This window comes from Anomaloglossus baeobatrachus, chromosome 1 (genome assembly GCF_048569485.1).
Source record: "Anomaloglossus baeobatrachus isolate aAnoBae1 chromosome 1, aAnoBae1.hap1, whole genome shotgun sequence".
NCBI lineage: Eukaryota > Metazoa > Chordata > Amphibia > Anura > Aromobatidae > Anomaloglossus > Anomaloglossus baeobatrachus.
The window spans coordinates 976,468,984-976,485,771 of NC_134353.1; the positions used below are offsets into that span (position 1 = coordinate 976,468,984).

The following is a 16,788-nucleotide window of genomic DNA, read 5'->3' on the forward strand; positions in this document are numbered from 1 at the left end:
TGGATGGTGGATAAAGAACCTCGACTAACATCCAAACAAGTTCAAGCTGCCCTGCAGTCCGAGGGTACAACAGTGTCAACCCGTACTATCAGTCGGCGTCTGAATGAAAAGGGACTGTATGGTAGGATACCCAGGAAGACCCCACTTCTTACCCCAAGACATAAAAAAGCCAGGCTGGAGTTTGCCAAAACTTACCTGAGAAAGCCTAAAACGTTTTGGAAGAATGTTCTCTGGTCAGATGAGACAAAAGTAGAGCTTTTTTGGAAAAGCCATCAACATAGAGTTTACAGGAAAAAAAAAAGAGGCATTCAAAGAAAAGAACACGGTCCCTACAGTCAAACATGGCGGACGTTCCCTGATGTTTTGGGGTTGCTTTGCTGCCTCTGGCACTGGACTGCTTGACCGTGTGCATGGCATTATAAAGTCTGAAGACTACCAACAAATTTTGCAGCATAATGTATGGCCCAGTGTGAGAAAGCTGGGTCTCCCTCAGAGGTCATGGGTCTTCCAGCAGGACAATGACCCAAAACACACTTCAAAAAGCACTAGAAAATGGTCTGAGAGAAAGCACTGGAGACTACTAAAGTGGCCAGAAATGAGTCCAGACCTGAACCCCATAGAAGACCTGTGGAGAGATCTCACAATGGCAGTTTGGAGAAGGCCCCCTTCAAATCTCAGGGATCTGGTGCAGTTTGCTAAAGAAGAATGGTCTAAAATTCCAGGAGAGCATTGTAAGAAACTCATTGATGGTTACCGGACGCGGTTGTTCGCAGTTTTTTTGGCTAAAGGTTGTGCAACCAAGTATTAGGCTAAGGGTGCCAATACTTTTGTCTGGCCCATTTTTGGAGTTTTGTGTGAAATGATCAATGATTTGATTTTTATTTCATTCTCTTTTGTGTTTTTTCATTGCAAGCAAAATAAATGAAGATAATAATACCAAAGAATTTGTGATTGCAATCATTTTCAAGAAGAAACTGAGTATTATCTGACAGAATTGCAGGGGTGCCAGTACTTTTGGCCAGCACTGTATATGTACGGGCTGAGCCGTATTGAGTTCGTGACGCCACCCACGGTGTGTGGTGAGGTTGGACACCACCGCTGCTGTTATGGGGCACCCGGGGGAGATGTTGTGCAGCAAGTTGTTAACCCCTCCGTGGGCAGGGATGATGGCCCCGGGACCCGTTGGGCTTTGGTGCAGGGAGAAGGGCGACCGCAGAGGGTGCTGGTGTACTCACTGTTAAGAAACACACAAGTCTCTGGTAAACCAAGTTGATGGTGGTCGGTGCCCGCAACCGGCTGCGTTCTGGTCCCCCACCCGGCTGGTGGTCTCTGTCTTTCTCCTGCACTGTGTTTGAACTGTGGACTGCCTGTGCGTGAAACTTCAGGAGTCCGCTCCCGGCTGGATGTGGCCTAAGGAGCCCTTGCCTGCAGACGCTGGCCCGTGGGATCTATAAGCCTTGGCGGTAGCCTTTTTATCCCCCTCGGTGGGCTGTTGTCTTCTATGAGGGACTTTGGGTGGGACAGGACCTCTAGTCCTGGCCTCAATCAGTTAATTAACCAGTTCCAGTCGCTTCTGGTCCTGGCTTCAGGGTCCGAGTACCCCCCTGTGTGCTCCGGTTTCCTAGTCGGTTCCCTGGGTCGGTACCTGCGGGCTAGAACCCTGTCCCGGTCCACCTTGGTTCCACCGAGCCATCTTCCCGGCTTCTGCAGACGAAGACCGTCGTCTGCCTCCTAGCCAGTGGCACAAGGGCTCCTACCCTGGTACCGTTCAATTTGGGTTTTCTCTCCTCTGCCGGAGCTGCACACAGCTCCAGCCCACACACTTCTCCAACTTTAACTTTAAAACCTTTCTCTTGTTTTCCCGCCCCGGGCTGTCTGGACCCCTGGGTGGGCGTGCACCAACCGCCTGGTCACGCCCACTGGTGTGTCTATCTTTCCCAAAGGGGGGGTGACTAGGGTTTGTGTTTGGCTGCTGTCACCTGGTGTGGGGACGGTGTTGTGTAGGGGTCTACCTGTGACTACCTGGCCCGGCCAGGGTGTCACAATAGCACCAACATATTCCGCAGCGCTTTGTCTTCAAGAAAGCTGGGAGACTCTGGGTAATATTTGTTTCTTTCCCACAAAGGGTTAACTCTACGCCAGGGCTTCACAGATTAAGTGAGACATCATAAAAGCCACCTTGGTCCGATCCAAGGGGAATAGGTGCGACAGCAGCTTGAAGTGCAGGGAGCACTGGTTTATAAAGCCTCTGCATAATTGGGAATTGCCATCAAGCGTGGAAGAGGCAACAAGTGGAGGCTGGTATATAATATATAATAAACACGTGATATAGATCCCTCTGTGTGTAATGACTCTATATAATACACACATGAAATAGATCCCTCTGTGTGTAATGACTCTATATAATATATAATAAACATGTGAAATAGATCCCTCTATGTGTAATGACTCTATATAATATATATAATACACACGTGAAATAGATCCCTCTGTGTATTATGACTATGTAATATATAATAAACATATGAAATAGCTCCCTGTGTGTAATGACTCTATAATATATTACACACGTGAAATAGATCCCTCTGTGTATTATGACTCTATGTAATATATAATAAACACATGAAATAGATCCCTCTGTATGTAATGACTATATAATAAACACGTGAAATAGATCATTCTGTGTGTAATGACTCTATATCATATATAATAAACATGTGAAATAGATCCCTCTGTGTGTAATGACTCTATATAATCCAATATATAAAACAGTGTATGTGTGTATGTATGTGTGTATGTATGTACGTCCGCTAAAGGAATCCACACCGTCGCATTTACAATTACGAAGTGTTTCGCAGACACCTCACTTGACTAAGGGAATGTCATAGACTATGTTTTGAGGGAAAATATAACCCCGCACTTTACAGTTTTCAACAAAAAAACCTGCTTACACTAAAGTCAATGGAGCTGGAAGCTACACGTCATTAATAGGAGCTCTGATTGGTTGCTATAGGCAACGAAGAACATTGTAAGTATAAGACAGCTTATGTGTGAGGTAATCTGATATCGGTTGAGACAGAGACACAGACACACAGAGACAGACACACACAGAGACAGACACACACAGAGACAGACACACACAGAGACAGACACACACAGAGACAGACACACACAGAGACAGACACACACAGAGACAGACACTCACAGAGACAGACACACACAGAGACAGACACACACAGAGACAGACACTCACAGAGACAGACACACATAAACAGAGACACATGCAGAGACAAAGACACATAGAAAGACAGAGACACACACAGAGACACACAGACACACACAGAGACACACAGACACACACAGAGACACAGACACAGAGGCACACAGACAGTGACACAGACACACAGAGACACCACACACACAGAGACACACAGAGAGAGACACAGAGAAACAGAGGCACTGATAGGAGGGGGCATAATTTAGGGGATGCAATCCAAGTTATGCATCCACGTCTTAAACCCGTTGCCATTCCAAATCATGAGTCATTTGCATGCAAGCTATTCGTCCACACAGACCACTGATGTACGGATCTGCGTAGGAAATATGACTGCTTTAATTACGGAAGTTCAGATACATTTAAAGAAATCAGTTGGATAAGAGCCAAGAATACGTAACACGTCTCCTATTGCGTAAACGGCAAAAAGAGCTTATTCTGAGATATATATGTATTCATAGCAAAAGAGCACTGGGCACCGCTAAATCTCCCAAACGTTCGCAATCCTGCAGACCGCATGGGTGCACAATCCCAGAATTAGTCCAGACCATAGATCCACTTAGTAGAAAGAAGGGCAGCAACCACCAGGCTTCTGTGCAAGAAAATAATAAAAAATTCTCTTGCACAGAAGCATGGTGTTTGCTGCCCTTCATTCTCGATATACGTTATGTATATGTGTTTCATCATTCTATAATATTAAGTCAGCATGAATCACTTATGACCAGAAAGGCCCATATCTGAGTACAGTTCGAACGCTATTTTGAGTCCTGTTTTTGGATATCTTTATATAATTCTTAATACTCATAACAGTTCATAACCATGTCCATAAGAACACACACACATAGACACACAGAGACACACAGACACACACAGAGACACACAGAGACAGAGAGACTAACGGCCGCTTTACACGCTACGACATCGCTAAAGAGATGTCGTTGGGGTCACAGATTTTGTGACGCACATCCGGCCGCGTTAGCGATGTCTTTGCGTGTGACAGCTATTAGCGATTTTGAATCGTTGCAAAAACGTTCAAAATCGCTAATCGTTTACATGCCCCCCTATTCTGAATTATCTTTGCTGCTGCAGCAGCGATGTAGTTCATCGTTCCTGCGGCTGCATACATCGCTCCGTATGACACTGCAGGAACGAAGAACCTCACCTTACCTGTGTCCCGCCCACAATGAGGAAGGAAGGAGGTGGGCGGGATGTTCGTCCCGCTCATCTCCACCCCTCCGCTTTGATTGGGCGGCCGCTTAGTGACGTCGCTATGACGCCAAACGCACCGCCCCCTTAGAAAGGAGGCGGTACGCCGGTCACAGCGACGTCGCTATGCAGGTAAGTATGTGTGACGGGTCCGAGCGATTTTGTGCGCCACGGGCAGCGATATGCCCGTGTCGCACAAACGATGGGGGCAGGTACGCACGCTAGCGATATCGGTACCGATATCGCAGCGTGTAAAGCGACCTATAGAGACACACAGAGATACACACAGACACATATACACAGAGGTATACAGACACACACAAAAACACACAGAGACAGACACACAGAAACACACAGGGACACACACACACAGACCGTCACAAAGACTAATACAGAGACAAAGATGCACAGAAACACACACAGAGACTAATACAGAGACGCACAGAGATACAGAGAGACACAGACACACAGGTAGAGACAAACAGAGAATGATACAGAGAAACACAAAGACAGACACACAGAGACACACACAGAAACACACAGAGACACACACAGAAACACACAGAGACAGACACACAGACAGACACAGAGACAGATAGACAGAGACAGACACACAAACAGACACAGATGGAGAAACGCATAGACAGACAGAGATAGGCAGAGAGACAGAGAAAGAGAGACAGACAGACAGAGAAAGAGACTGAGTCAGAGAAAGAGAGACAGACAGAGAAAGAGAGGGAGAGAAATAGAGAGGGAGAGAGAGTGGGAAAGAGGGAGAGTAGTAGAGAGACAGAAAGGCACTTAGTTACTATCTATGGAACGCTGGGTACTACAGCTAGTCTAATATTTAAAGCTGAGTGTATGTGTGTATGTGTATGAACAGTATGTCCGCTAAAGGAATTCGCGCCGTCGCATTTACAATAACGAAATTTTGCACAGACACCTCATTTCACTGAGGGAACTTCATAGACTTTTGATGGGAAAATTTAACCCCACGCTTTACAGTTACTCTCCAAAAAGCCTGCCTCTGTTAAAGTCAGTGGATCTGGGAGCTACAGGTCATTAATAGGAGCTGTGATTGATTGCTATAGGCAATGAAGGACATTTTTTGTATAAGAAGCTTATGTGTGAGGTGAGTGGGAGAGAGAGAAAGAGACAGACATAGGCACAGCCAGACAGAGAAAGAAACAGCCAGACAGAGAGACAGAGACAGCCAGAGAGAGAGAGACAGAGACAGCCAGAGAGACAGAGACAGCCAGAGAGAGATAGAGACAGCCAGAGAGAGAGAGAGAGACAGAGACAGCCAGAGAGAGAGAGAGAGACAGAGACAGAGAGACAGAGACAGCCAGAGAGACAGAGACAGCTAGAGAGAGACAGCCAGAGAGAGAGACAGAGACAGCCAGACAGAGAGACAGACAGCTAGAGAGAGACAGAGACAGAGACAGCCAGAGAGACAGAGACAGCTAGAGAGAGACAGCCAGAGAGAGAGACAGAGACAGCCAGACAGAGAGACAGAGACAGCCAGAGAGACAGACAGCTAGAGAGAGACAGCCAGAGAGAGAGACAGCCAGACAGAGACAGCCAGAGAGACAGAGACAGCCAGAGAGAGACAGAGACAGCCAGAGAGACAGAGACAGCTAGAGAGAGACAGCCAGAGAGAGACAGCCAGAGAGAGAGACAGAGACAGCCAGACAGAGACAGCCAGAGAGAGACAGAGACAGCCAGACAGAGACACAGAGAGAAAGACAGAGACAGCCAGACAGAGACAGCCAGAGAGAGAGACAGAGACAGCCAGACAGAGACACAGAGACAGCCAGAGAGAGACAGAGACAGCCAGACAGAGAGACAGAGACAGCCAGAGAGAGAGAGACAGAGACAGCCAGAGAGACAGAGACAGCCAGAGAGAGAGAGAGAGACAGGGACAGCCAGAGAGAGACAGAGACAGCCAGACAGAGAGACAGAGACAGCCAGAGAGACAGAGACAGCCAGAGAGAGATAGAGACAGCCAGAGAGAGAGAGACAGGGACAGCCAGAGAGAGAGAGACAGAGACAGCCAGACAGAGAGACAGACAGCCAGAGAGACAGAGACAGCTAGAGAGAGACAGCCAGAGAGAGAGACAGAGACAGCCAGACAGAGAGACAGACAGCTAGAGAGAGACAGCCAGAGAGAGAGACAGAGAGACAGAGACAGCCAGAGAGACAGAGACAGCTAGAGAGAGACAGCCAGAGAGAGAGACAGAGACAGCCAGAGAGAGAGACAGAGACAGCCAGACAGAGAGACAGAGACAGCCAGAGAGACAGACAGCTAGAGAGATACAGCCAGAGAGAGAGACAGCCAGACAGAGACAGCCAGAGAGAGAGACAGACAGACAGAGAGAGACAGACAGCCAGAGAGACAGAGACAGCTAGAGAGAGACAGCCAGAGAGAGACAGCCAGAGAGAGAGACAGAGACAGCCAGACAGACAGAGACAGCCAGAGAGAGACAGAGACAGCCAGAGAGAGACAGCCAGACAGAGACACAGAGAGAGAGACAGAGACAGCCAGACAGAGACACAGAGACAGCCAGAGAGAGACAGAGACAGCCAGACAGAGACACAGAGAGAAAGACAGAGACAGCCAGACAGAGACAGCCAGAGAGAGAGACAGAGACAGCCAGACAGAGACACAGAGACAGCCAGAGAGAGACAGAGACAGCCAGACAGAGAGACAGACAGCCAGAGAGAGAGAGACAGAGACAGCCAGAGAGACAGAGACAGCCAGAGAGAGAGAGACAGGGACAGCCAGAGAGAGAGAGACAGAGACAGCCAGAGAGACAGAGACAGCCAGAGAGAGATAGAGACAGCCAGAGAGAGAGAGAGAGACAGGGACAGCCAGAGAGAGAGAGACAGAGACAGCCAGACAGAGAGACAGAGACAGCCAGAGAGACAGAGACAGCTAGAGAGAGACAGCCAGAGAGAGAGACAGAGACAGCCAGACAGAGACACAGAGACAGCCAGAGAGAGACAGAGACAGCCAGACAGAGACACAGAGAGAAAGACAGAGACAGCCAGACAGAGACAGCCAGAGAGAGAGACAGAGACAGCCAGACAGAGACACAGAGACAGCCAGAGAGAGACAGAGACAGCCAGACAGAGAGACAGACAGCCAGAGAGAGAGAGACAGAGACAGCCAGAGAGACAGAGACAGCCAGAGAGAGAGAGACAGGGACAGCCAGAGAGAGAGAGACAGAGACAGCCAGAGAGACAGAGACAGCCAGAGAGAGATAGAGACAGCCAGAGAGAGAGAGAGAGACAGGGACAGCCAGAGAGAGAGAGACAGAGACAGCCAGACAGAGAGACAGAGACAGCCAGAGAGACAGAGACAGCTAGAGAGAGACAGCCAGAGAGAGAGACAGAGACAGCCAGACAGAGAGACAGACAGAGAGAGACAGAGAGACAGCCAGAGAGAGAGACAGACAGCTAGAGAGAGACAGCCAGAGAGAGAGACAGAGAGACAGAGACAGCCAGAGAGACAGAGACAGCTAGAGAGAGACAGCCAGAGAGAGAGACAGAGACAGCCAGAGAGAGAGACAGAGACAGCCAGAGAGAGAGACAGAGACAGCCAGAGAGAGAGACAGAGACAGCCAGACAGAGAGACAGAGACAGCCAGAGAGACAGACAGCTAGAGAGAGACAGCCAGAGAGAGAGACAGACAGACAGAGACAGCCAGAGAGAGAGACAGAGACAGCCAGAGAGAGACAGACAGCCAGAGAGACAGAGACAGCTAGAGAGAGACAGCCAGAGAGAGACAGCCAGAGAGAGAGACAGAGACAGCCAGACAGACAGAGACAGCCAGAGAGAGACAGAGACAGCCAGAGAGAGACAGCCAGACAGAGACACAGAGAGAGAGACAGAGACAGCCAGACAGAGACACAGAGACAGCCAGAGAGAGAGACAGAGACAGCCAGACAGAGACAGCCAGAGAGAGACAGAGACAGCCAGACAGGGAGAGAGACAGCCAGACAGAGACACAAAGACAGAGACACAAAGACAGCCAGAGAGAGACAGCCAGACAGAGAGACAGCCAGACAGAGACACAGAGACAGCCAGAGAGAGACAGAGACAGCCAAACAGGGAGACAGAGACAGCCAGAGAGAGAGACAGAGCAAGCCAGACAGGGAGACAGAGACAGCCAGAGAGAGACAGCCAGAGAGAGACAGCCAGAGAGAGACAGCCAGACAGAGACAGCCAGACAGAGACACAGAGACAGCCAGAGAGAGACTGAGACAGCCAGACAGGGAGACAGAGACAGCCAGAGACAGAGACAGCCAGACAGGGAGACAGAGACAGCCAGAGAGAGACAGATACAGCCAGACAGGGAGACAGAGACAGCCAGACAAGGAGACTGAGACAGCCAGAGAGGGAGACAGCCAAACAGAGACAGCCAGAGAGAGACAGCCATAGACAGAGAGAGAGAGAGAGACAGAGACACAGTTACTATTCCGGGCAGCGCCGGCTACTACAGCTAGTATTATTATAATGTTTTTAGATAATTTAGATAAATCCTCCTTTCCCTTCCAGTATAAGGCATAGGCAGTGGTTCATTTATGGAAAATGCTTTTTTAGACATACCAAATATTGATCTCATTCATTTTTCTTGCAGCTTTTGATAGGAGATCTACTAAAAGCAATCTGCAGTTCATAGGGGTTTAAATGGAACAAGTCAACAGGAAAATGCCGTCCGATCTGCCGGCATCGTGTTATAGAGCGGGGGGAGTGGAGTAGATTGACCGTCCGATCTGCAGCCATCGTGTTATAGAGCGGGGGGAGTGGTGTACATTGGCCGTCCGATCTGCCAGCATCGTGTTATAGAGCGGGGAGTGGAGTAGATTGACCGTCCGATCTGCAGCCATCATGTTATAGAGCGGGGAGTGGAGTAGATTGGCTGTCCGATCTGCAGCCATCATGTTATAGAGCGGGGGGAGTGGAGTAGATTGGCCGTCCGATCTGCAGCCATCGTGTTATAGAGCGGGGAGTGGAGTAGATTGGCTGTCCGATCTGCAGCCATCGTGTTATAGAGCGGGGGGAGTGTTGTACATTGGCCGTCCGATCTGCCGGCATCGTGTTATAGAGCGGGGGGAGTGGTGTACATTGACCGTCCGAACTGCCAGCATCGTGTTATAGAGCGGGGGGAGTGGAGTACATTGACCGTCCGATCTGCAGCCATCGTGTTATAGAGCGGGGGGAGTGTTGTACATTGGCCGTCCGATCTGCCGGCATCGTGTTATAGAGTGGGGGGAATGGTGTACATTGACCGTCTGAACTGCCAGCATCGTGTTATAGAGCGGGGGGAGTGGAGTACATTGACCGTCCCATATGCCAGCATCATGTTATAGAGCGGGGGGAGTGTTGTACATTGGCCGTCCCATCTAACCGGCATCGTGTTATAGAGCGGGGGGAATGGTGTACATTGGCCGTCCGATCCGCAGCCATCGTGTTATAGAGCGGGGAGTGGAATACATTGACCGTCCAATCTGCAGCAGTCGTGTTATAGAGCGGGGAGTGGAGTACATTGACTGTCCGATCTGCAGCCATCGTGTTATAGAGCGGGGAGTGGAGTACATTGACCGTCCGATCTGCAGCCATCGTGTTATAGAGCGGGGAGTGGAGTACATTGACCGTCCGATCTGCAGCCATCGTGTTATAGAGCGGGGAGTGGAGTACATTGACTGTCCGATCTGCAGCCATCGTGTTATAGAGCGGGGAGTGGAGTAGATTGACCGTCCGATCTGCAGCCATCGTGTTATAGAGCGGGGAGTGGAGTACATTGACCGTCCGATCTTCAGCCATCGTGTTATAGAGCGGGGAGTGGTGTACATTGACCATCCGATCTGCCGGCATCGTGTTATAGAGCGGGGGGAATGGTGTAGATTGGCCGTCCAATCTGCCGGCATCGTGTTATAGAGCGGGGAGTGGAGTACATTGACCGTCCGATCTGCAGCCATCGTGTTATAGAGCGGGGAGTGGAGTACATTGACCATCCGATCTGCCGGCATCGTGTTATAGAGCGGGGGGAATGGTGTAGATTGGCCGTCCAATCTGCCGGCATCGTGTTATAGAGCGGGGAGTGGAGTAGATTGACCGTCCGATCTGCAGCCATCGTGTTATAGAGTGGGGAGTGGAGTACATTTACCGTCCGATCTGCAGCCATCGTGTTATAGAGCGGGGGGTGACCGTCCGATCTGCCGGCATCGTGTTATAGAGCGGGGGGAGTGGTGTACATTGGCTGTCCGATCTGCCGGCATTGTGTTATAGAGCGGGGAGTGGAGTACATTGACTGTCCGATCTGCAGCCATCATGTTATAGAGCGGGGGGAGTGGAGTAGATTGGCCGTCCGATCTGCAGCCATCGTGTTATAGAGCGGGGGGAGTGGATGTTATAGAGCGGGGAGTGGAGTACATTGACTGCTGTCCGATCTGCAGCCATCGTGTTATAGAGCGGGGGGAGTGGAGTAGATTGGCCATCCGATCTGCAGCCATCGTGTTATAGAGCGGGGGAGTGGAGTACATTGACCGTCTGATCTGCAGCCATCATGTTATAGAGCGGGGGAGTAGAGTAGATTGACCGATCTGCAGCCATCGTTTAATAGAGCGGGGGGAGTGGAGTAGATTGATATATAGTTTTGTAAGAAAAGTTTCAGTATAACCTTTATTTTAATTATTTAAACTCTACTGTGAATTTCAGTCCAGTGGGCGGTCCTATCAGTGATTGACATATAGCTCTATGCACACTTATACATAGAAAGGAGTCAGTCACTGATAGGACCGCCCACTGGACTGAAAAACCCAGAATGAGCAGAAGTCTTAATGATGAAAACACAGGATCTATCTTTTCTCATTAACCTATATATCAATCTGCTGCACTCCCCATCCCCTGTAATATGGCACCGGCAGGTAACACTGCATTTTCATTTGGACAGGTTCACTTTAAGACTATTAGTTTATTTATGGGATAAGTGAATAGATTCAGTGCAAAAGTAATTCATTTGAAAATGTTAAGAATTCTCTGCCACAATTAGAATATAGCATAAATCTCCTGAAATTCCTGCTGCTATGTCCACATACATCAGCCATGCTATGTCCACATACATCAGCCAGAAAAGGCTCACATGCCCTTGGGGATTTCCATATACCGTAATATTTTGTGGCTATGACATCACATGGGGACCATCAGAAGCTGTATAAAGCAGAGACGGTGAACGCCGCCCTTTTGTGGTGAATCTGGACAGTGCGGGGATGTCGGCTCACAGCTGAGCCATAGACATACAGCAGGTGAAAAAGTATTATCACATCACAAATTTTCTAAGTAAATATATTTCTAAAGCTGCTATCAGCAAGCATCTACTCCACACGGGCAAATAAATCAAACCAAATATGTCCAGAAAATGATGATGTATCATAATGAGAAATGAAACGTATTGAACACATTAACAAATAGAGGCCAAAAAGCCCTGGAGAGTCCTGACACCGGCTGAAATCTATCAGTAATTAGAAAGCAATCCCGCCATTCACTGAAAAATAATATCCGCGGGTTCAGCTGATGCCCTATAAAAAGATCTCATTACCAAGGTGCCACACAAGAAACATCTCATGATGGGTAAAACCAGTGAACGGTCTCAAGCCCTTTGCAGTCTAAAGGGTACTTTACACGCTGCGATCTTGCTAGCGAGCGTACCCTCCCCCGTCGTTTGTGCGTCACGGGCACATCGCTGCCCGTGGCACACAACATCGCTAGGAACAGTCACACATACTTACCTGCCTAGCGACGTCGCTGTGACCGGCAAACCGCATCCTTTCTAAGGGGGCGGTTTGTTCGGCGTCACAGCGATGTCACTAAGCGACCGCCCAATAGAAGTGGAGAGGGGCGGAGATGAGCGGCTGGAACATCCCGCCCACCTCCTTCCTTCCTCATTGCCGGTGGACGCAGGTAAGGAGATGTTCGTCGTTCCTGCGGTGTCACACGTTGCGATGTGTGGTGCCGCAGGAACGACGAACAACCTCGCTACTGACCAGACAACGATTTTTGGTAAGTGAACAACGTCTCACATACCAACAATTTTTACCTCTTTTGCGATCGTTTAAGGTCGCACATAGGTGTCACACGCTCCGATGTCGCTAACGACGCCGGAGGTGCGTCACAAACACCGTGACCCCGACGATATATGGTTAGCAATGTCGCAGCATGTAAATGGCCCTTTATTGTTGCGAAACATTTTGACGACATTGGCACATCTAGAGAAAAAGACATGAATCCCACATCCCAAAGCATACTTTGATCGCAAGCCGCTAGGGAAATATATACCTGAACATGAGGTTCTTAGAGTAACATTGCGATCAGACTGTATGAAGCCACTGCCACGTCACAGCCAACCTCTGAGTGGGTCCCTAATCTATGCCTTAAAGATGCAGCGCCAACCAATGCCACAGCAGCGGCAATGCACCAGCAGGTCAGGCAACCAGGTGCCTCACAGTACTCATGCTGCAAGGCAGAGTGCCCAAGACCCCAGGCCACACCGCCCCACTGACGCCAAACCACCACCACTGCGGCCACCACACAGCACCAGCGCTAAGTGAAAGGAGCTGTACACTCCCCTTCCACAAGCTCCCAGTGTGTGAACTGGGAGCAAAAATGGCAGAACCCCACTTTGTGCGGGAAATGCTATAGTGCGCAGGCGTGCCACAAGGCAGCATCCTATTGCTAGCGGCTAATGTCACCAGTGACGCACTGCCATCCTATTGGTAGCGAGTAACATCACCGCTGATGCGCTATCATTGCTCCATTGACTTTAATGGAGGCAGGCTTTTTGGAGAGCAACTGTAAAGCGTGGAGTTACATCTTCCCGTCAAAACATAGTCTATGACGCTCCCTGAGTCACATGAGGCGTCTATGCAAAATTTCGTGATTGTAAATGCGACGGTGCGGATTCCTTTAGCGGACACACACACACACACACACACACACACACTCAGCTTTATATATTAAATAATATGGCAGACTTGTTCCTTCTCCACTGCTGAAAGTGTTTTCTAATTATCAGTATGAGGCGATTCTGATTCATCTTCAACCTGAACAGGACCCAGCCTCCCACCTTGCAGTGGTGTGAGAAGTGGTGTGAGCCCGGTAATGATACAGCCACAGTCCATCCATCTGCTCTCAGTCTCATCTTATTGGTCTATAAAACTTACACTGTGGTTGTCATTGTTTATCGGCGTAGGACATTGTGGTTGGCATTGCTTATGAGCATGGGCACTGTGGTTGGCATTGCTTATAGGTGGGTGGCACTGTGGTTGGCATTGCTTATGGGCAGGGGCACTGTGGTTGGCATTGTTAATGGGCGGGGGCACTGTGGTTGGCATTGTTTATGGGTGGGGGCACTGTGGTTGGCATTGTTAATGGGCGGGGGCACTGTGGTTGGCATTGTTAATGGGCGGGGGCACTGTGGTTGGTATTGCTTATAGGCGGGGCCACTGTGGTTGGCACTGCTTATGGGCGGGGCCACTGTGGTTGGTATTGCTTATGGGCGGGGGCACTGGGGTTGGCACTGCTTATGGGCAGGGCCACTGTGGTTGGCACTGCTTATGGGCGGGGGCACTGGGGTTGGCACTGCTTATGGGTGGGGGCACTGGGGTTGACACTGCTTATGGGTGGGGGCACTGTGGTTGACATTGTTTATGGGTGGGGGCACTGTGGTTGGCATTGTTTATAGGCGGGGGCACTGTGGTTGGCATTGTTTATGGGCCGGGGCACTGTGGTTGTACAGTAAGCACAGTAGGAGCTATGTGTTGTAGGAGAGGATGTCACTGTGGACGTATAGTCCTTCTCGTTCCAGAATGGCTGATTGGTCAGATGAGTTGTCGCTCAGTTGCCGTTACAATCCTTATTGCTCCTTCTCTTTCTCTCAGGTTCTTTACCTCCTCGGGGCCATGTTGTTGTCCATGGCTCTCCAGCTGGACCGGCATGGCTTGTGGAACCTCCTGGGGCCCAGTTTGTTTGCTGTGGGTATCATGGCCATTGCTTGGGTAAGTGAAACACTTTTCCCAGTTAGACATTGGGGCAGATGAATAGCGTCTCCTGGATTAGCTGTAATCAGAATGATGGCGGGATGTGAGCTCTGTGTGTCTCTCCCAGTAATATAGGCTGGATGTGAGCTCTGTGTGTGTCTCCCAGTAATATAGGCTGAATGTGAGCTCTGTGTGTCTCTTCCAGGAATATAGGCTGCATGTGAGCTCTGTGTGTGTCCCCCAGTAATATAGGCTGGATGTGAGCTCTGTGTGTCCCTCCCAGTAATATAGGCTGGATGTGAGCTCTGTGTGTCTCTCCCAGTAATATAGGCTGGATGTGAGCTCTGTGTGTCTCTCCAGTAATATAGGCTGGATGTGAGGGCTGTGTGTCTCTCCCAGTAATATAGGTTGGATGTGAGCTCTGTGTGTCTCTCCCAGGAATATAAGCTGGATGTGAGCTCTGTATATCTCTACCAGTAATATAGGCTGGATGTGAGATCTGTGTGTCTCTCCCAGTTATATAGGCTGGATGTGAGGGCTGTGTGTCTCTCCCAGGAATATAAGCTGGATGTGAGCTCTGTGTGTCTCTCCCAGGAATATAAGCTGGATGTGAGCTCTGTATATCTCTACCAGTAATATAGGCTGGATGTGAGGGCTGTGTGTCTCTCCCAGTAATACTGGCTGGATGTGAGCTCTGTGTGTCTCTCCCAGTAATATAGACTGGATGTGAGCGCTGTGTGGCTCTCCCAGTAATATAGACTGGATGTGAGCTATAAGTAAATCCAGGGTACTGTTGTCCTCGTTAGTTCATATATCAGCACACATTTTGTCCTGTATTTATTTTCTCTGTTCATCCTGCCACACTTTCTCTTCTATTTAAACTGCCATCTTATTACAGAGGCCAGGTGAGGGCCGGGCAGAGATCAGTGAGGGCCGGGCAGAGATCAGTGAGGGCCGGGCAGAGATCAGTGAGGGCCGGGCAGAGATCAGTGAGGGACGGCCAAAGATCAGCAAGGGACGGCCAAAGATCAGCAAGAGACTGCCAAAGATCAGCGAGGGACGGCCAGAGATCAGCGAAGGACGGCCAGAGATCAGCGAGGGACGGCCAGAGATCAGCGAGGGACGGCCAGAGATCAGCGAGGGCCGGGCAGAGATCAGCGAGGGCCGGGCAGAGATCAGCGAGGGCCGGGCAGAGATCAGCGAGGGCCGGGCAGAGATCAGCGAGGGCCGGGCAGAGATCAGCGAGGGCCGGGCAGAGATGAGTGAGGGCCGGGCAAAGATCAGCGAGGGACGGCCAAAGATCAGCGAGGGCCGGGCAGAGATCAGCGAGGGCCGGGCAGAGATCAGCGAGGGCCGGGCAGAGATCAGCGAGGGCCGGCCAAAGATCAGCGAGGGAAGGGCAGAGATCAGCGAGGGCCGGGCAGAGATCAGCGAGGGCCGGGCAGAGACCAGCGAGGGCCGGGCAGAGATCAGCGAGGGCCGGGCAGAGATCAGTGAGGGATGGCCAGAGATCAGCGAGGGCCGGGCAGAGATCAGCGAGGGCCGGGCAGAGATCAGCGAGGGCCGGGCAGAGATCAGCGAGGGCCGGGCAGAGATCAGCGAGGGCCGGGCAGAGATCAGCGAGGGCCGGGCAGAGATCAGCGAGGGCCGGGCAGAGATCAGTGAGGGTTGGCAAGAGATCAGCGGGGACCAAGCAAAGATCAGTGAGGACCGGGCAGTATCTATGACAAATTACCATTCAGAAACATAATGAACTCACAGACTTACATCCACAACACAGTAGAACATTTTTAATGAAGAAAATCTGGGAAGTTGCTTAAAGGGGTCGTCCAGTTCTTGTACAAACCTTGTTAACTCTTTTAAAATGAAAAAAACAAGCCCTTGCTTCCTCATTTGCGCCATTCCTGCGATGTGCCTCTGGACTTTCATCTGACATTGATATGCCACGTGAGCGCTGTAATGTGAATATCACTGTTTTATCAGAATGCTGCAGCCTACTAGCAGTCGCTGACTGTCTGCAGCGTTTGTCTAACATAACAGTCTCGCACAAGTGCCGGAAGAGCTTGTACTGGCATTGCTGGAACGCAGCCAGAGGGGCAACAGCTGTTTTTAAATTATTTTTAATGGGGAAATACAGAATTTAAGGCTCATTCACGCCTGTGTAATTCAGGTCTGTTGCATTTCTAAGCCAAGATCCCCGCGCTCTCTAGATTGCCAGGTATCGGCATTATGCACAGGATGTGGACAGGGGCAGGTGTAATGAGCCAA

General features: G+C 50.1%; 1 protein-coding gene across 1 annotated transcript in view; it reads left to right on the plus strand.

Annotated features, from left to right (window-relative positions):
- TMEM8B (transmembrane protein 8B) overlaps nucleotides 1-16,788 on the plus strand; it is a 103,630-nt gene that overhangs the window by 66,889 nt on the left and 19,953 nt on the right. Inside the window, exon 12 of the mRNA XM_075330619.1 lies at nucleotides 14,422-14,538. Coding sequence (XP_075186734.1) covers nucleotides 14,422-14,538 — 117 coding nt within the window. The remainder of the gene's footprint in view (nucleotides 1-14,421; nucleotides 14,539-16,788) is intronic.